The sequence below is a fragment of the Alosa alosa genome, chromosome 8, assembly GCF_017589495.1.
Source record: "Alosa alosa isolate M-15738 ecotype Scorff River chromosome 8, AALO_Geno_1.1, whole genome shotgun sequence".
NCBI lineage: Eukaryota > Metazoa > Chordata > Actinopteri > Clupeiformes > Clupeidae > Alosa > Alosa alosa.
In genome coordinates, this window is record NC_063196.1 from 32528335 (window position 1) to 32548908 (window position 20574).

The 20574-nt window shown below is 43.0% G+C and overlaps 4 protein-coding genes across 5 annotated transcripts in view; 2 read left to right on the plus strand and 2 right to left on the minus strand.

Moving 5' to 3' along the window:
• Positions 1–3127, minus strand: part of LOC125298938 (E3 ubiquitin-protein ligase TRIM9) — a 24518-nt gene extending 21391 nt beyond the window's left edge. For both annotated transcript variants that reach the window (XM_048249898.1, XM_048249897.1), the window contains exon 1: positions 2318–3127. In XM_048249898.1, the coding sequence (XP_048105855.1) occupies positions 2318–3073 (756 nt within the window). In that variant the 5' untranslated portion in view covers positions 3074–3127. The remainder of the gene's footprint in view (positions 1–2317) is intronic.
• Positions 3128–5034: 1907 nt separating this feature from the next.
• Positions 5035–7633, minus strand: exoc8 (exocyst complex component 8). The gene has a single exon (XM_048251407.1). It carries the CDS (start codon positions 7529–7531, stop codon positions 5477–5479), a length of 2055 nt encoding a protein of 684 aa, XP_048107364.1. The 5' UTR covers positions 7532–7633; the 3' UTR covers positions 5035–5476.
• Positions 7634–7874: 241 nt separating this feature from the next.
• Positions 7875–12992, plus strand: sprtn (SprT-like N-terminal domain). The gene is made up of 5 exons (XM_048249519.1): positions 7875–8457; positions 8604–8703; positions 8878–9006; positions 9203–9497; positions 10929–12992. The coding sequence occupies exons 1-5, from the start codon at positions 8168–8170 to the stop codon at positions 11831–11833; spliced, it is 1719 nt and encodes a 572-aa protein (XP_048105476.1). The 5' UTR covers positions 7875–8167; the 3' UTR covers positions 11834–12992.
• A 1190-nt stretch (positions 12993–14182) lies between these two features.
• On the plus strand, positions 14183–17782 carry fam89a (family with sequence similarity 89 member A). Its single transcript, XM_048251399.1, has 2 exons — positions 14183–14623; positions 15212–17782. Exons 1-2 carry the CDS (start codon positions 14372–14374, stop codon positions 15476–15478), a joined length of 519 nt encoding a protein of 172 aa, XP_048107356.1. The 5' UTR covers positions 14183–14371; the 3' UTR covers positions 15479–17782.
• Positions 17783–20574: the final 2792 nt, after the last annotated feature.

Below are 20574 nucleotides of genomic sequence, written 5' to 3' on the forward strand. Positions count from 1 at the left end.
GTGGCTTGCCCTCCTTTCAGATAGCTTGTAATCAAGCCTCACTAGCAAAAACAAACACAAACAAACATCAGGAATGCAATGTATTCCTTGCAGATGGAATGCCCATTTACTGAACGGAATGGCTATTCCCAATCCCTGAAACAAAAAAAATAATTCCACGACTGCTGAGGTTTTGTACTACAACAGTCATAATCTGACACTCTCTATGCCAGAGTGCCCGCATGGTTACACTGAACCAGTGTTAGCCGATAGTCGGTTTTCTACAACCATCCATATCGACATGCCCCATAAAAAGGCCACTAAACCCCTCATAGAGTGGACAGGGTCAGTGGATCAGACACAGGGCAGTGGGGAGTTGAGCTTGATGCTGATTCAGCTCTGCTGCCTGCTGTCCGAGCTTTGCTCCCCATTCCCCTCCACTCAGTAGGACAGCTCTTGCCTTTTAGCTATGTGCCCGTCTGCAGTGATGTCCCTCCCGGAGCCTGACAGGGAAGGAACCGCATTATCTGCGAGCACACAAACAAGCCCCAATAAAATGCCTCGTCACTGTCTCTCCTCTCCGCTCCACACGGCGTCGTGTCACGACCAGACTAATCTACAGCCGAGAGCCAGCGGAACGCAACACACACGCAGGCAATCTCCCAAAATATCACAGGCTCGGGCTCGCCAACATCATAGGGCCTGTTACATTTCACTCCATACGCTTTTTCTGTGTTAAATCCACGCTCATGAGCTCACAGATGACTGACTTCCAAATGCATTACACCCAAATAGGATTAGGAAAACTACATAGCAGTTTAAAAGACATCTGCAAAACAGCAGGGTGTATATGACCTAGAAATGGGGAAATGTCACTCACACCAAACCCACAGACAGACCCTGAGCAACAGAGAGAGAGAGAGAAAGAGAGAGAGAGAGAGAGAGAGATCCACAAAAAGGAAGTAAGTGACAGAGAGGAAGACACTGACACTGGCACTATCTCCACTAAAAGTCTCCAAAAAACCCTCCCCTTGATCTACTTTCCACTGAGCCATTGCTGAGATCACAGCGCAGTGTGGAAATGTCAAGCACCGCTTCAGTGCCACTCAGAGACAATCTGCCCAGAATAATGGGGAGGACAGACTCCAGTCCCCCTCTCAACCCCCTCCCCCCCCACCCCAAACACACACACACACCGTATCCAGGCATGTTGTTGCTTCCATTTGTCCCTCCTTTCCTCTCCCCTCCAACCAGCGTTCCTAATGTGCAGTGGTCTTCAATCCTCCTCTCACACTTGTGAACGATGTCCTTTCTTCACCACTCTTGACCAAATGGATGGTGGTGATGATGAACATCATAAATCACGTGCCGAATGCAGCAGGGAGATAAGCGGCCAGCGTTCTGCATCTTTTATTTATGGGGCTCATTACATATTTACTCTCGTTCACAAGTCTCTAATTTTCATGGTCCATTTGTGGGACAGTGTGGGCAAAAATGAACTCATAGCCTAGTTTCTCATTTACAGTCAGCGTCTAGCTGAAAAAGGGGCCAGCAAGTGTTCAATAAATACACCACAGCGCTTGAGGACTCTGGAATATTTTAAGGACAAACCAATCATGCCGTGTGTCTTTTTCATAAGAGCATTTGTGACTCAGGCAGCGCTAAAAGGGAAAGTGGTTTTTAATTTCACTGATGAAATTGACGGCTCTCTGTAAGATAACATGTGTCAAGATTTTGCACTTTAACGCTTCAGTCCAAATCTATTATTTCTAGCTGACCAAGGCACAGCAGGAGGTAGGCATTACTGTGAGTCATGGCATCTAGAATACTTTTCATCTGTGGGCAAGCATCAGGAGGGAGAGAATACATAAACTGGTGACCTACTCAGAAATTAGCATTGCAGACCCACAGCTTCTGGCAAGTTGAATCTAAGGCTAGAGTGTGCATGTGTTGTTGGTGCGAGAATATCTCAGAGTTGCTTTGGGGCAGTGTGTGTGTGTGTGTGTGTGTGTGTGTTTGTGTGTGTGTGTGTGTGTGTGTGTGTGTGTGTGTGTGCGTGTGTATGTGCGTGCGTGCGTGCGTGCGTCGTGTGTGTGTGTGAGAGAGAGAGATGGATCCATAATAAGGAAGGTTAAAGACAGAGAGAACTGACCTATGCAAACTAGGAAAATAGATTAATCTAATTTGATAAAGGATGGTCATATTGGAACTGACTGAACAGTTAGTAGACCCGTTAGTAGCAATTAAATGTGACCCGTCAAAACATTTCCAAGTTCAAACTGTCATGTTGCATAGTTGTGCTTGCAATGTGAGTTTGCTCCCTCGTCCCATATCTTACCTTGTGGTGTTTCCACATGGTGGGCAGAGGTTTCACGTCGTGCTTGCCATGCTTGCCATCCTCCAAACAGTGGTGACAAACTGGAAGCTTGCAGTTGGTGCAATACATACTGTAGTTTTCTGCGTCGTGCTCCGCACATGTTGCAGTTTTGCGCGCCGTGGCGTTGGGCTGCTGCAGGGCAGCGGGTGGCGGCTGAGTCGGTGGCACTAAGCGATGCTTGGCCAGGGGTCCACGGGAAGGATGGCACCTCTGTTGGCACGGTGTGCAGTAGAGAACATCGCACTGCTCGCACATTACTGTGGCATCTACAGGGTTGCGGTCGCACAACTGGCATTTGACAGCGGCAGCGCGGTTCTGTTGGTAGCGAGCCACGATCGCCTCCAGCAGCCGGTTCCGTGGGAAGCCTCTCAAGCCCCGCTCGTCCAGAGAGACGCTACGGTGGCAAAGCGGACAGGTGATAGAACAGTGACGGTGCACAAGCGTTGGTGGAAACACCCGCACACCGTTTGGCGATTTGAGGCACGGCGTGTAAGATCCGTAGCCACTATCCGTTTCGCTATACATGCTCATCTTATCCATATCCAAATAATCATAGTCCGAGTTCCCCGATGCCCGGCTTTGCGGAGGTGTCTCGCCTTCTGGGGTTTGTACGATGATATTTCGGGCGCAAGCCGAACAAACATTATGTGAGCAGGGTAAAATAATTGGATCCCTGAAAAGAGAGCCACAAACGGGGCATTTTAATTCTTCATCCATCGTAGCCACAGAGAGTTCACACACAGCGACAGAACAGCTATCAATGAAAACAGACTAGCACTATTTGATATGGACAGCTCCCCCCCCTCTCCGCGCAAGCGCAATGGGAAGGGGGTTGTTGGTGTTGTAGTCCATGTGGGAGGCAGCCCCCAGGGTGTGATAATCCTTTATGATTTACTTTCTCATGGAAACTACAAATCCCGTAAGGCCTGTAATCAAATGTAATCAAAGTCGACCTGAAGAGAGAACCGATCATCTTTGGTTTAAATGTATGGAATTCAGATGATTAGGATTCACCCAGAGCCTCTATCTATAAGGCCCTGGATTCACAAACACAAACAACGCTTATTGGCCTATATATTTTTTGGCCTTATCCTCTGATAGGCCTATTTATCTGTTTATCTTATATTCTATTTGTTTATCTGTTTACATCGACCATGTTTTGTAGCCTTAAAGTCATTTTGAAGGTAATTCCATTTTTATAAAGACGTATTATTAGGCTAATGTCTTTTGTGTGTAGTCTACCGTGTCTTGGGACTCCAATAAGCGGACACATAACGGGTTGTCTTGGTTCAGTCACTTTCGATTGCTGGTGGAATATATTTAACGCCTAGAAAAAAGAAATGGCATTCATGATAGAACATAAAAAAAAAAAAAATACAAATACAAAACCCTGAGAAAAAATGTGGGGAAAATATAATATTTAATTAATGTATTTGTGTGTTTTATGTGCCTGTGCATGTGTGGGTGTGTGTGTGCACTTGTGAGTTTATGTGTGGGGGTAATGGGGTGTGTGTGTTTTTTATGTGTGTGTGTGTGTGTGTGTGCCTGCATGTGTGTACATATCTTTATATGTGTGTTTGCAACTGTTCAAGAGTGTGTGTGTGTGTGTGCATACATATGTACACATAATATTCAATTATTGTATGGTCCCCCATGAACGTAATTCCACCAAACTTGGCAGGCATTCAGAGGGTGTCATAATGATCCTACTTTGCTTAAATTCTGTGCACTTTTGAACCTGTCAGTCAAAGATACCTGCAATTACAATGCCTCGTTTTTTCTTTTTCATTTTTAACTAGGTGGTGCTATACATCAAATGAGTGGACATGGGATGTGTTGACATGGCCCCTGGAGGCCAACATACAAAATCAAATTGGTTATCCTAGGCCCTACGGTTCTCGAGATATTCACAGAAAACTGTGTCTGCCCTACCCTCCTTTTGGGAGTCCAGTCTGGTGGGGGTGGTGACTGGTTCCATGTCATCCTTGTGGGGCGACTTGTCCACCAAGTTTCATGCCTGGTCTTTCAGTTTCCCGTAAATCGTTGACACAAAATTACTGAAGAAAAAAAAATCTGGAAGAAAAAAATCTCTTGACTAAACCTATAAGACCGCCGCTTCACTGCGTGGCGATCATAATAACACAAACACAGTCTTTGTGAATATTTGATGAAAGATATGAATCTCTAGAACCCAAAAAAGCATCAAGGTGATGAAATAGGAAAGGGACACATGGAAGAAAAGGAATAATCAAAACAACTAAACTGAGCCTTTGTATTATTAAGGCTCATTTTTGCTCTGAAATAATCCAAGTGATTCAATTTGTCAAACATGACACAAGGAATCTAAAAATGACCAATATAGACTTTCACAACATATATTTATGATTGAGTTAGCCCACTCTCACACGCACTTCAGCAGTCTTCATGCAAAAAGCCTGCTTTGTTTGATAGAGATTATGATTTTAAAACGTGTGCTGTTTTGACAACATCAACATTTCTTTAAGAAGATTATAACCAAACGTTATGATTTTCAAATCTCTCTCCTCTTGATATTTTAGCCATGAAAGTTGTTCCTTGGAAAGAGGGGTTTACTCTGAAAAGCATGCTTTATCCCGTTTAGACATCCTCCTTCATCTGACTGAGCTTTAGATGACTAAAGATGATTAAAAACACACCCATTAGAAAGCATTAAGATTTTGTTTTAATATGCTTAGGGTCTTACATGATAAACTGGCAGATTTAGACATTATGTTCAGTGTTTTACAAATGAGCTATTTCTTAAACTCACACTGGCAAAAATAATACAGAATATTGTGTACTATATTTTACAAATAGTGTTTTAATCACTTTGAAGCATGGCATGACATTAAGACACACAAGCAGTGTTCATACGGAACACTACATAATTGAAATTAATAACTAAAATTAATATGGCATATGAATAACATTCCAAGTCTTAAATATTTGTTCAGTAAATGTTTCACTGCTGGGTAAAGAATACATTTGTGAGCAGGATAAAGGTGCTTTGAAAGGAAAGAAGATATACAGCAATAGTGAGAAGGACATTAAAATCAGTTCATTAGTCAACCCCTGCACTACACTACACTACACTACACTACACTACACTACAGACATGGTGCTCTCTGGGTTGACACGCATGGGCCGCAGGTTCTTCTTCAGGTCCTGGAGCTGCTTGGCCGGCTTCCCCACCCCTACTTCAAACCTCTTCTCCACCACGGGCAGGACCATCTCGTGGAGGAAGAGGGCATTCTGCATGATGAAAGCCTTCTTCTCCGACTCCTGCTCGCAGCGCAGGCTGTAGTCGACGTGCTGAGTGGCCTCCAGGATGACCTCCCTCAGGCTCTCCAGGAAGACCATGTGCAGCTCCGGGAAGTAAAGCTTCAGGCCCTCCTCCAGGAAGCCCATCATCTGCTTGGTGAAGGCCACGACCGTGTAGCTGAGGTTCACCCAGCAGTCGTCTCCAGTGAACTGCTCAAAGTTGCCGATGCCACAGCTCCGCATCTCCTCCTTCAGCTTGGTGAGTGCCTCAGGGGTCATGAGGTTCATCCTTCGCCACATCTCTTCCGAGTTGCGGTGCTTGGTGGCCTCAATGATGATGTCCTTGTAGCTAATAAGGGCTGCTTTGATGTCCTTCACAAGCAAGGACTGGAGTATGAAGGTGAGGTCCAGGCCGATGTCACTGAGCTGTGTGCAGTGTTCTTTGGCTACTTTTACACATTCGGATGCAGTGGAGAGGCTTTCCTTGCTGTCAAACACCTGCCCACTGAAAGCATCCACAAACATCTTCATGGCGGAGCGTGACCAGACTACAAATGCGGAGTAGCACCCGGTATTGCCCTTGAAGTCCATCTCAAACTCCTTTGCGGTCTCCAACAGACTGGTGAAGAAGATGTTGCAGAGCTTGTGTATATAGAGCAGTGTGGCCCCTTCGATGCGGAGCTGTCTGATGGCTGTTTGCACAGCTGCAGCCCGGTTCTTGAGGAACAGCTCACAGGCTTTTGTTGACTGACCCAACCGGATGAGCTGAGACACTGCCCTCCGTGTTGCTTTCGGTCCTCCTCTCAGTGAGCGGTCAGGCGAAAGCTCAAACACAAGCACGTCGGTGAGCTGGCGCACTCGTTCGTCTACCTTCCCCCTCAACTCCTTAACGCGTGGAGTAACGGCCTGGTCCTTCAAGTACTCATTGAGCTTGTCCAGAAGATCCACAGCTCCTTCAAAGTCCCGCTGAGCTATGCAGACGTCAAGATCCTCTGGAAGCTCCTGTATCCACTCTGGGCTCAGGTCCACTGCTTCTTCAGATTCCAGAGGTTCATCTACATCAAAAGGATTGGTGGACACCTCTGGCCTCACAGGGGAGTTAGGCACCTCCTCTTCTTTCTTGTGCCTTTCTTTGACCACCTTTTTCTTCTTAGTTTCCTCAAGAATTTCCAGCCATTCTTTCTTTATTTTACTGTTTTCTGCTTGAAAAATGCGACTGTCTGGGAACATCAAGATTTTGAACATGTCTTTCATAGGAGGGTTATCTTTGACATTTACTACGGCAAAGCTCTCCAGATCATAGAGTGCGTTGTATTTATATTTCACTGCACCGCGCCGGTTGGGTAACCATGTAGCAATAAGCAAACAGTCGTTCATGAGGAAGGCGTGCACTCTCTGGATCTGAGACATATTATCCACATCATACTCGAACAAGTCGCCATTATACACCAAATACCTTCCAGGGGTCTCCATTATATTTTTACATCCCTCGACTTTCTCGAGTAGTGTTGTAAGGGTTCTCTGTTTTACCTCTTCTGTTTCTTTGGGGAATGCTGTCAGCATTTCCTTAGCAGTTTCGTCTTTGTCTGTTGACAGGAGTGTCTGAGTTATGCTCTCCATAATGCTCTTCTGCTCCGTAAGAATGTGGCTTAATTGATACATCTCACTTTCCAGATATGAAATTTCTTTAGCCGTTTCGATAAACTGTCTATAGTTTTTATAAACATTTTTCTTCAAATTTTGTGCTGTCTCGTCTGCCAGATTCTGGATTTTTTGGCGATGCTCCTGCAGGTCTCTGTCGCCATCGGACTGCTGAGAAAGCTGCTTCACATAATTTTGCGGATCAAAATTAGGCGATTCCAACTGCTTACGCAGTCTGTTTTGCGTGTCTGACATTTCTGGGACTAAAACGAACTCAGCTATACAGAAAACCAGAGCAAAATGACTACTTAGTTCAATGGACGTTACAGCTGACAAGGAAGTCCCGACAACAGGAAGTGCATTATCCCGTTTGTAACACGAGACCGGATATTTCAATAGCCAAAATAATCCACTAGATGTTATTTTTTTGTGATATTTTCCCGAATAGTTATATGTAATATATTTAGAAATATATTCATTTGTTGACTTATAATTCTATGGTAAATTAAAATAAATTATTAGTCATATACCAGGAACGCTCCTGATTGGACAACATTTTGACGTGATCAAAACAACATATCCCATGGTTCTCCTTGCGATGAGACCGCTTTGAAATCGCTGTGTGGGTTCGGTAGAGAGAGCCCGAAGATGATTTACCACTAAATATCTTGTCAGGGCAGCTTTTATTTGCGGCATGTTCACCTGAACTTGTGACTGTAGCAACCCAGTGCTGACTAAAAAGTCAGCCACATGCGTGCTAACGTTGACATACTGGCTATGACACGGGTGTTAGCTGGCTAGGTTAATGTTAGCCAAGTTTACGTTAAGGTTAGCTCTTTTGTAACTGGAAAAGTCATCTCATCACCGACTAGGCCTATTTTCATCTTAAAAATGGAAGACCGGGATTTTCTACTTGCCCTTCAGTTACAAGAGCAATTCGATTGTGAAGCGTCAGCATCAACTGATGATTATTTTCAATTAAGTCAATCTTCCAAGGGTGTCATTCCTTACTCGCGTCCAAAGAATGTGTCGCCCGAGAGACCGATGTCCATTGTGGACGAGTCGTGGGAAACGATTGACCCAAGCCCTGACGTTCGATCGATGTTCCTTGAATTTAATGATATGTTTTTTTGGGGAAAGCTCAGTGGAGTAGAAGTCAAATGGAGCCCTCGAATGACACTGTAAGTGTAACGTGTCCACATATTTTGAGGTCATAACAAAGTGATGTTGTCCAGACGTACATATGTTCTTGACTTGATATCAGAGCGTGCATATCATAATATGTGTGTATGGTTTTTAATGGTTGTCAATTATTTATCCGGAATAGATGTGCTGGTGTGTGTTCCTACGAAGGAAGGGGCGGCCTGTGCTCCATCCGTCTCAGTGAACCACTTCTGAAACTCAGGCCACGTCGAGACCTGGTTCAAGTGAGTTGAGGCATGCTAGGCTGTAGCAGACAAGTATAGTATGCTTAGGCTACGTCACTCAACAGCATTGTCCTAAAAACTGTGGAAATGGTCTTGAGTTCTTGTCTCTGAGTTACCTTACCCAAGTATCTCTTGTCTCTAAGAATTCTATTTTGTTGAATATCCCTCCTCTAGACACTTTTGCATGAGATGATCCATGCTCTGCTCTTTGTGACCCAAAACAACCGGGACCGAGACGGTCATGGGCCAGAGTTCTGCAAGCACATGAATAGAATCAACCAAGCCACTGGGACAAAAATAACAGTAAGCAATGCATTGTTTGATTCTTAGCCATCATTGGTAAAGTACAAAGTAGTCAAAAGACTAGAGCTATATTTTGCTTTGATTTCATAAGCGCATCAAATGACCTGTCCTCAGTTAGTGTTACCACTAGTAAGTAAGAAGTCATTTTATTTTCTTCACGTTCATCAGCCTACTGACTGAACTGGTCTAATCCTAGGTCTACCACAGCTTCCATGAAGAGGTTGATGTGTATCGCCAGCACTGGTGGCGCTGCAGTGGCCCGTGTCAGAACCGTAAGCCCTATTTTGGCTTTGTGAAGAGAGCCATGAACCGCGCCCCCTCCCCAAGGGACCCCTGGTGGAATGACCACCAACGCACATGTGGGGGCATCTACACGAAGGTCAAAGAACCAGAGGGCTATGGGAAGAAGGGCAAAAATGATAACAAGGATAAGGACAACAAGCCACAGAAAAATCCCTCAAGTGGGAGCAAGCCTGCGAGCAGTGCTATAGGTAATTTTACATTTACATTCATTCATTTAAAAAATCTTGAATTTTCCCTGGGGATCAATAAAGTATCTATCTATCTATCTATCTATCTAAATGCATTTACATGTCTACAGTAACGTGACTGAGATTGGAGATGCACATTTTCATCAGAATGTGTGCTCCCTTGGTTTCCCACCATGACTATTGGTGGACAATAGATCAATATAGAGTGACTGTTGGTTAGCCTAGGTGAACCCAGACGAGCCTGTTAGCGAACTTGGATATACTCTGCAGGTCCGTTTAGAGACCGTTCCAGTAAGGCCGATATCCAAACCAGCAAAAACCTAATCAAAGACCCACAATTGCTTAGCCGGCATAGGCTGGGCTTTATATGATCAATTTTACTTTTACATTACATTTTTTACATTACATTACATTACATTACATTTAGCAGACACTTCTTGACCAAAGTGACTTACATATGTCAGCTATACATATGTCAGCGGTGGTAGTGTAGTGGTTAAGGAGCTGGGCTAGCGTGCTAGTAGCATGAAAGTTGTCGGTTCAATTCCCGGCTTCCACCGTTGTGCCCTTGAGCAAGGCACTTAACCCCAAGTTGCTCCGGGGACAATGTGATCCCTTGTAATATAGCTGACATATGTAAGTCACTTTGGTCAAGAAGTGTCTGCTAAATGTAATGTAATGTAAATACTGTATTACAAGGGATCACATTGTCCCCGGAGCAACTTGGGGTTAAGTGCCTTGCTTAAGGGCACAATGGTGGAAGCCGGGAATTGAACCGACAACTTTCAGGCTACTGCATGCTAGCCCATTCATTTTATTCATTTAGCAGACGCTTTGATTCAAAGCGACTTGCATATCTCAATTATATTATAATTATATGCACTTACTTGCTCAAGGGCCCAACGGTGGAAGCTGGGTATTGAACCCACAACTTTTCAGACTACTGCATGCTAGCCCAGCTCCTTAGTACCAACGCCTCTCAGAGACAGAGGAGTACAGCTAGCAGCGCTGCTCAACACAACCAATGACTGCGTTGAGGGCATCAGTGTTGATGTGTGATCAGATAATGCTAACGCTAGAGGGCAGTCTTCATGTCTTCAGCATGTCTTACATTAAAGGCACACTTAAGAGTTTTTTTTACCTTAACATAAGGTTTCCAAAATCATTTTAATGGCACATAACCTCATAACATGACGAACGGTACTTCTGCCATTGTCTGAGCGGCCCTCTAAAGACGATTACTGACCTAGAACCCCCTCTGAAATCGAAACGGAAAAGAGCTGCTATGCTTCAGAGATATCCTTCGACAGACTGCTGTAGGAGGATTACCTCTGTATTATATTCTCAACTGTAGGGGAACTTCGAGAGCAAATCTTCTTTAGTGCTGCTTTAATTGTGTTCATTACAGTTCTAGTATTTTTCTTTTTACAGCATCCGGATCACAGGATATTAGAAACGTCATTGCATTCAGTGGGAAAGGCTTTGTGCTTGGAGGAAGCTCACAGTCATCAAGCTCCATTCAGAAACCTCCCTGGCAAAGTCCCTCAAACTCTGCTCACATTCCTCCCAAACCACAGGTGTCTCCCCGAAGTCAGTCTCCTGAAATCAAAGAAATCGGCTATTGGCAAAGTCAGAGTGGTTCCAAGAGGCCCAGCACCAGCACTGTGACCAATCCAGTGAAGAAATCAATAGCCAATCCTAAAGCCTTTGTCAACATCAATGGCTCACCTGTTCCTATCAACAAATCAAATGGACAGTCAACCAAGAAGCTGTCAGATCATTTTAAGACCAAACTTGCATTTCAGGACATCTTTGGTGACGTGACTTCACCTAAAAAGAGCAATGTTAGTGCTTCAGAAACCTCTTCCAAAAGCAGGACACCATTCAGTGATAATGCTAACACTCATGGTTTAGCCAGCAGCAGTTCCACCTCAGGGGCTGCAACACAGCCAGTCTTACATGAAAGTCCCTTTGCATCAAGGCCTTTTGACCGACCACAGACGAGCAATGCAGGAGGGTCAAAACTGGGCTCTGTGGATCCATTTAATCCAAGGCTGCCCAGAAGCCCCCAGAAGTCAGGTAACACAACTCCAGGGTCCAGGAAAAGACCACTGGATGATGGTACCTCTTCACAAATATCCAAATACTTTAAGCCGTCGTCATCTCAGAACATTAAAGCGGAGGGCCAAGTTGCCTCACCAGCTCCCTCTGCAGGGCGAACTGCAGCACCACAGACTGCCCCCATTAGCATGGACCGGATCATGGTGAACTGCCCTGTGTGCCAGGCCAAAGTGCCTGAAGTAGAAATCAATAACCATCTAGACTCTTGTCTCTAAGGTTGACACATGAAACTTGATGCATACTCGTTAGGCAAAAGAGTTATTCTCAAGGGTTCCATTTTGCTGCCTTCTTTATAAAATCCCCAAAGGAGAGCTCTGTATTAGAAACCAGAGTGGCAACGGGGAAAAGTGTGAATCTGAACAATATGGTAGTTGAGCTGTACCACAGCCATTTATATATATATATAATGCCTTATCATAACAAAAGAGAGCAAAAAAGGAGACCAATTAAAAGCCTTGTTCCAGCCAGCCAAATGATCATGTTGGATCAGCCATATTTCACAAAGCTTCACAGTAGTGGACACATGCTTTCATGTGGAGGCAGTTGTTTACATAATTGGTCAGTTAATGTTCGAGCTATACTGCCATCAGTCATGTTTAGAACAACCCTGCAGATCTCAGTCATGTTTAGCACAACCCTGCAGATCTCAGGATTGTGTGCTTGTCCTGCACTTTACAGGGTATCTTTGACTTTGAGCAGTGAATCTGCAGGTTCATTTTAGAAACTGATTTGCACTCAAATTATTCCACGTATCATTGGGGATGTATTGGTTTTCTCTTCCGCAGTGGGCTAGACTGCTGCTCTTTTTTCAGGCACTGCAGTCTCAGGTTTAGCCTAGGAAGAGCCTGCCATTTTTTTGCTGACTAGGTAGTATTATATTTCACTCTTGCATGCTGTTCGTTTCAGCTGGCTTTGAGGAGTCATCTAGCACGTGGAAAGGTCAGTTTGTAGGGTATTTCAACGCTGCCATCATCAGTTGTGCCACTGTGTGGTGCCACATGTAACAGCACTAAATCAGTGTGGAATGACCGCTTCAGATTAGGATGAGGGATGTTTTGATAATGGACAATGTTATTGCTGCATTTGGCAAAGGTGCATAGTGTGAAGAGTTTCCCTTTAACACATTGATTGTTACTGGTTTTGATATAATGATAACTGTTGTTTAAGAGGCACTTTGGGGAATGATGTTCTACCTCATGAGAATTTTTTTTTTTTAAGGATAAGTATATCTGCAATAAATAATGTTTTCTTATTATTTTTAATTGAATCAGTAAGCAGCAACTTAAAGTTCTTACAGTTTGATATGTTATGTGTTTCTGTTCTGTTTGTGTTGTTTCATAAACAGTATAAATAAATGTTTTACTAATGTTTGTATGCACATTTGTGTTGTATGTCTTTCTGAACATCTGTTCCACCTTCTCAATATCTGCCCTGTATCATTTCTTTCTTAAGATGTTTGTTAAATTGACTGGAAGCATTAACATCCACCCTGAATGCGTCCCTTTAATGCTTCTGCATGCTCTAATGGCTTTGAATAGACCTTGGTGTCCTTTTTGAGACGGCTAAGAAAGCTATTCAGAATCACACGCACAGGCCTGATGTTTGACAGAAAATCACTGCAGATTGGATCTCTGACCACCATCTGCCCATGCAGACCTGCACCTGTGTTGGAATTCATTGTTACAATGTCATGCAACTTTCAAGCGATGCACTAGTTTGGGCGAATGGGAGTGGGAGCACATGTCTCCTCCTAAACAACTCTGTTTTAACATGCCTGTCTGCATGGTCACACATGTAGGGTAGTCATTGCTAGCAAAGTGAAGACTACATATTCCTTTCTGCATTTCGTCCCATATTTATTTTATGGTGTGGGCTGCTGAGGTCATTTGGGATTGGGAATAGGCTACCCTGCTTTTAATTCAACAGTTGTAGCGACACTACTTCATGTTGTCATGTCCCTTTCTATGGTCCACGCATGACACTCCAGAGAGCATTGTCTCTTTGTTTGGAAGGGGTTTGTTGTTGGACAGGGAGAGGTCGAGGGGGCTGGACAGCTCACCATCTGTCTTTTGACACTGGAGACTAGTTCACATTTGTGTCACAAGAAGTGTGAGGGTGGGCCTATGTACACAGTGCACACATGTGAAATGGATTGTCTATTACATAAATTAAATCTAAGAATGACATTTGGGCCTACAATGCACATTATCACCCTCTCTCTATCCTACCAAAATGGACTACTCAAACATAGCAGCATAGGCCTAAATCAGCAGAGCGACTTTCAAAATACTATGTGAGCCATTCACATAGGTTATTCTTGAGAGACTTTTTTTATTAGCTTTTTTTTTTTGTACATACAGTTAGGCTAATGGACCGCCATTCATGACAGGCCTACATCTCCATGCGCACTCGCGTTTGTGTTGTTTGGTGCATTTCTCTCCGTTACACCACATTTTGAACACAGCTAGGCGATAAGCTGTTCATGAATATTCAACCACTCTCTCCTGTTCCGTCACCCAGGGTGACGCCCAGTCAGGCTTGAACAGAATTAAAGAGACAGGAAGTGCGGGTAGACGCTAGGAGGGCAGGAAGAGTTGTTGTGGAGCGTGTTGGGAAGCGCCCTGCTGTTGCTCGGTATTTTCGTCAGGGCGTCGCGTAGGTCGTGGCTAAATGCAGTGATTCATCGCAGAGTTAAAGTTATTTCTTCACACCGCCATAAAGTACGATTGTAGTCGGTGTATCTAAAGTGTAAGATGAATGGTAAATCATCGAACAACACAGCAGGCGGAACGCTGGCCTGCATCGAGGGACTACCCCCACTGCCGAAGAGCTTAAGCGGCTTGCTGAATTCAAGCGGCGGCTCTTGGAGAGAGATGGAGAGGATGTACGCAAAGAAGACTATGATCCAAGACGACCTAAGCCGTGGCCGTAGTAACGCAGACAATTTACTGGCAAATAAACCTGCCAACCTTGATGCAGCCCTGGCTCTTCTACGAAAAGAAATGGTAAGTTCAATGTATGATATTGCGGTAGCCTATTCATCAGTAGGCTACAGCGAGAAGGCTATAACCTAAATTCGTTTTTGTTTGTACTGGAACGGTGAAATGAAAAGCAACAGCTGTTCGACTATCACGAGATAAACATGTAATCACCCACGATTTTTTTTATTAGCCAACTACATTAGTAATGATGAGAGAATTGTCTTTAACATTGGCTGGGGGACAGCACTGATCTAAATCAGATCAGACTAGATCAGATTATTTGGTTCCATGTTTGGTCGACTAAACCTGTTCAGTTGTAGGCTAGATGGTGAAAGCTTGATTATCTTTCTACCATATGTTTGTAAACAGTTTATAGACTAGACTAGATTATAGAGCCTGGCTCAGGAGTAGTAGATCATAGCATATTCATAAACAGAACTTGTATGCATGCCATGCAAAACTGCACCAGGATCTCCTTGTGTTTAGTGTTTGAAGTCTTTGATCTCAAGTTCAGCTTTCTCTGCTGTTTTAGTCATCTTGCCCTCGAGGTGCAGCTTCAAGCTCCCTTGAGGGAATTCGGCACAAGTTTGCTCACACAGGCTGTTTTTCCAGGTGGGGTTGCGGCAGCAGGATATGTCCCTGCTGTGTCAGCTCTGGTCACTCCATGAGTCCATTCAGGAGTACAAGGGCAGTTGTCAGGACCTTACGGCCGGTTCCAGTGCCGACGGACCCTATGAGAATGGCTACTTTGACGAGGACGACGAATACTTCCAGGATTCAAGCATAACCCCTACTGAGCAGCCAGAAGGGAGCGATACCTCTCCCCAAAATGGAGCCAAGGACAAGTGGCTGCATGACTCTTTCCACATCACCATCTGAGAGAGGCCTCCAGTACAAGATCTGCTTGGTGCCGGAGATCAAGTCAGCCTGCTCAACTTTAGAGCTTGTTTGTTTATGTTTGTTTGTTTGATTTTGACTATGTTTTGTTTTAGAAAAGAGGTGTCTGCATTTTGATTTTGCTGACCTCCTTTTCTGCAGACTTTTCTATAAAGGTATAAACAAAGGTCGATTATTTATTATACAGTATATAACAATATAGTATTTTTCTTGTGATTTATTATTATTATTATTATTATTATTTTCTTTCTTTCTAAAGACATTTTAAAATGTTTTGCTTGGGAGGAGTGTCTAGCACATCTCCAGTAATCATGTTTACAGTGTAACACAAACAGAATCTCCACGGATGACTCTGTGTAAACATTACTGTATAACATCAGTTGATATAGACAAGGAGTGGGGAACAGTCACCGTTATCTACACAAGCTAAGCTAATAATACAATCTTGCCAAGTTGCAAGCGACAACTGTGACCATGCGGAAACTGGAGTGCTCGTCACGGTTGGGTGTAGCCGGTGTAGCTTGGAGAAATGTGAAATGACTAAAAATGCTGGATCGATGGAATGAGTACATGTGAAATCAGGGTACGCACACATGTGCTTCTCCACCTCTCTTCCTTTGAGCTGATTTGGGCGGCGCCTCTTCTCATTTGCAACGTGCTAGCCCAGCAGTGTGTTCCTCTATTGAACACATAGTTGTTATCACATAAAAATCATGTGTTTCTCCTATAAGTGTAGTCCTGTGCAAGTCATATCATATTGTGTAGGGAGGGGGGGGCCTTAATTGAATTCCTTGGTGAGCTCATGCAGGTGTATTCGTTCCCACCACACAAAGTGTATGGTGCTTTTTCTGTCTTCCACTAACATCAGTTTTGTCACTCTTAACAGCATAATCATAAAAAGCTAACCTCTGAATGACAATTATATAGGCCTATAATAGCTTATAAGTTTGTTCATGCAAACTGTAAATGTGAAACGGATTGTATACAGCCTTTTAAAGAGTATTGTTTGAAGCAAGTTCAATTTAAGGTACAGTAACCAAAGAAACTGTTACATGTTTTGCTAAGGATTATTGCTACAAACATAATGCTGTATGATGATGATGATGATAACCTCCAATGTATTGTCTGTAAACATTTCTTTGCAAGTGATGTTTTAGTATCTTTCGCAAATGAGTCTTATGCTGTGATCGACTGTACAGTTTGACAGGGTGGATATTTTGTACGAATATCGAAGGCAAAAATTTCTCTTGAGTGTAAAATGTAACATGACGGTGGTTTTGAGCACTTGGAATGATTACCGAAACCTGCTTCTGCACACTGCTACATCCATCATCGAATTCAGTCTTCTCTGCCATCATGGTTATGAGTTGTTTCCTAAACATTCAGTGCATCTGCGTGTTAGTTGATTCCCCTCTCCTTTCCCTTCATGTGAAGTAGAGGCAGTTTTGCCATTTCTCTTCAGCTGGTTTATGTTTGTAGTGGTAAATGTGGAATGAACTGTTAAAGTTAAGAGCCCACCAACATTGATGTTTTGACAAACATTCTCATTTTGAATGAATGGATTCCTAGAATTCTGGGGAGCCGAGACAATAGAGAACAGCTAATTGTTTTTCTGTTGACTGACCAGGCTTTTTGTGTCCTCGGCAACAGAAGTTTTTTCACTCTGTGCCTTTCTGCCATGGACTTAAACCATGGCTGTTGCTGTTGCTGGCCCCTTCAAACCTACAGCACTTTTGTTGAACCAAGTCATCCACTCATTCAATGGGACCACAGAATGCAGAAAACTGGAAAAAATTATCTCAGATGAGCTTAATGTAGGAATTCACCAGCAGCAGACTTGCACTCTAACTATAGCTAAATCCTGGCTTTGGAGTTTGGGATTTTTAATCTCACAAACTTTGGATTTACAATCACAATACAGGTTGTGGTTGTCTGTATGCAGTCCACTGTACATCAAAGGTCAAATAGCAATCTGAAGTGTGTACTAATACTTCTGGTATCCTATTCAATTCTTAGTCTTCAGTGCTACTTCTGAGGGGAAACCCCTGATAAGAAAGTAGGGAGAAAAGCATTTCTATTTATGAGGTTTGAAATGTTGCAAAATTATGATTTGCATAGCTTGTTTCTCCCAGGCATTTGATTAATTTAGGTTTCATTCCATATTTCTCATATTTATTTCTCCTTCAAAGAATGACCATACTACTGTATGTTTTGTTTGGAAGATTGTTTTTTATGCTCTCTCGTGATAAAATATAATTACTGATTAAATAAATAATTTTATTACGAGACTTTGTCTGTATTCAGTTTGTATACAACACTGACTTAGACATGAATGAAACATTGAAATTTTGTATCTGCTTAGGGTTCTCACTTAGCAATGCAGTGTGCTAACTTCCATTAGAGTACAAACTGCAGGTATGTGTGGTATCAAAATGCCAAAGCATATTGGAGCTGTTGCAGAAGGTTACTGTGTTTGAGGTATTTCTTTATCGGGCACCGGGATTTACAAGCAAACCATGTGATCTGTGTTTGCCAACACTTGATTGGCTACCCTGTTATCTTCACTGAACATGCTGTTAGCCATGTCTCTTTGAAGAACTCAAAATGTGTTATGAAACAGAGCACATAATCAGGAGCATTTCTGCAAATAAGAGTTTGCTTTGTACTGTTGATCCAAGCACAGCGTCTGGGTGCCTGGCCTGCCCTTGGCTTGTGCCAACAACCTCCAGGTCTAGCCAGCTTTGCAGGGTCTCTAAAAGCACCTGTACAAGAGATTGTGCTGGATTAGCTTAATCTTCATTGAAATGGAAATCCAAGGTAAGCGTCTCAATGTGTCAGGGCAATTCATGGCACCAGCTAATGGCTTGTGTGTTTGGGTGCCAGGACACACCCTGCAACCTGCACTCTGTCCTTAAGGATCTCAGCACAAAACATCTTCAAAGTATACACCTCAAGGCCTGTGACAGGATTAGAAATATGTGTGATTTAATGTGGTCATATAACAATTCACAGGAAACATTTCTTTGCAAGTGATGTTTTAGTATCTTTCGCAAACACTGAGGTAAACACTAATTGTTATTTGAAAGGTTTACCATTACCGTCTGTTTACCATTTTATAAGCAGTCATAACTGGCCTATAGCAGCCACACCCTCAAGGCCCAGAACATGGATACTATACAATTCATAAGCCTCATTTGTGCTCTGTGACAGCCGAAACAAAGAATGGGGGAGGGCCACTTCCACTTAATCATCCTGTTTGTGCCACCTATTGTGTATGGATTCTCAATATCCTGCCCTGAAGGCTTCCAACTGAAAGCCAAGCAAAGATCTTTTGTGGCCCACTGTATCTTTTCCATGATGTTCCAAGTATTAAGCCCAGTCAGTAGCCTGGGTTTTCCCATGCTGCCCTGCTTTGCGCACGATTTAATTTGCGCTGCAAGGCAGCCTGGACACCATGGAGCATTTTCACCTGAGATAGGGGACCAATCACAGAAAGGAGGGAGGGCAGCAAGACGATGACGGCACACCGAAGCTGTTATGAGCTACGTACAGACACATTTGATAGACATTCGTAGCGTCCAATAAACGGCTCTGGGCATTCGTAAACCATGTTTCAAATACGAGAAAATGAATGCCTAGTTCCCAGACCCCGTCTCATTTGAGATGAGGGTATGACGTTAGCCAGTCTACCCAGTCAGGGAATGTTCTCGTAGTCTTTGTGACACACAGGAATATGGTGTTCATATTGCCATGATTTCACCTCAAAACTATTTTGGTTGATCCACACATAAAAAGACCAGGTTGAATTCCAGTGATGTTTGATCAGAGGTGGACAGTAACTTTACTTGATTACTGTACATATGATTTGTCTTGAAGTATTAATATTTTTGGAAACCTGTGACTTTTACTCCACTACATTTAAAAAAACAAATACTGTACTTTTGACTCCACTACATTTGAAATATGAGCATGAAGTACTCTTTAACCACATGAAGTATACTTTAACCACATTTGATTCTTTAAATGCAATAATGCGATAGACCATCTTGAAGTTTATTTTTTCAATAGTTAAATTTGAACTGTAACAGCTGAATTGTAATGATGTTGACAACAGATTCTTATCCTCCATGTAGCCTGGTAGAACCCGGATGAACCTGTTAGCAATTGAGATTTGAGAAGTGGTCTGGTGTTAACCAGGCTATCCTCTATGATCATTGCAAAATTGGAATGAAATTAGTCATTCACCACAAGGCTAGATCTTTAGCTTATTACACGATAAATAATCTACTCATAATTGAGTTATCTGGTTTTGTATTCGGCAGTAAAAATGTTTTAGATTTGTGAACAGAGAATGAATAATGATTTAAATTATATTATTGAATCCATTTGAACAAGTCCTATGACTGACCAAAAATACTTGTACTTCTGAATATTTAAAGGTGCCATGTGTAAGAATTGAGGTAAAAATATCCAAAAAATGAGCTACACGCATCAAAAGAATGAGAAGAAATAAGGGCGATGATGTCATAAAAAAAATGACAAGGTATAGTGCTGCAGAGATATCAACCTGAATTAGCATGCTATATTGCTAGCCACAGCCCGACAGGTGTCATAATACCAGTTTCGGCCATGGGAGGCGCTATGTGGGCAACAAAACCGCCAGCCAAACTGCAATACATGTTTCTCGGTTGTTACTCTAGGGTAGACCAACTCACTTTCTGGAGGTATACTGCCCCCATCTTGTATGGAATGTGAAGTATGAATTGATTTTTTGGCGGACATTACACATGGCACCTTTAAGTATTTTTAAAAGCAAGTACTTCTGTACTTCAACTTCTAACTACGTAAACATCTGACTTAGCAACTTTCACTTGTATTGGAGTAATATTTGACATGGTGTACCTATTCTTTCACTTAAGTAATGGAATTGTGTACTTCGTCCAGCTTTGTGTTTGATAAGAAGCATTTATTCCCCATTACTCATTAATTTGCATTTAGAAAAGTACAATGTTTTCTCTGAAGCAATCCCTGGTTGGACTCTAAGTCTCTATGTGGCAAACATGGCTTTGATGTGATTC

Coding starts and splice junctions, on each gene's coding strand:
- fam89a (XM_048251399.1), top strand. CDS start 14,372: ATGAATGGTAAATCATCGAACAACACAGCAGGCGGAACGCTGGCCTGC. Junction 14,624..15,211: donor CTCTTCTACGAAAAGAAATG/GTAAGTTCAATG, acceptor CTGTTTTTCCAG/GTGGGGTTGCGGCAGCAGGA.
- sprtn (XM_048249519.1), top strand. CDS start 8,168: ATGGAAGACCGGGATTTTCTACTTGCCCTTCAGTTACAAGAGCAATTC. Junction 9,007..9,202: donor CCACTGGGACAAAAATAACA/GTAAGCAATGCA, acceptor GTCTAATCCTAG/GTCTACCACAGCTTCCATGA. Junction 9,498..10,928: donor GCCTGCGAGCAGTGCTATAG/GTAATTTTACAT, acceptor TTCTTTTTACAG/CATCCGGATCACAGGATATT.
- exoc8 (XM_048251407.1), bottom strand. CDS start 7,531: ATGTCAGACACGCAAAACAGACTGCGTAAGCAGTTGGAATCGCCTAAT.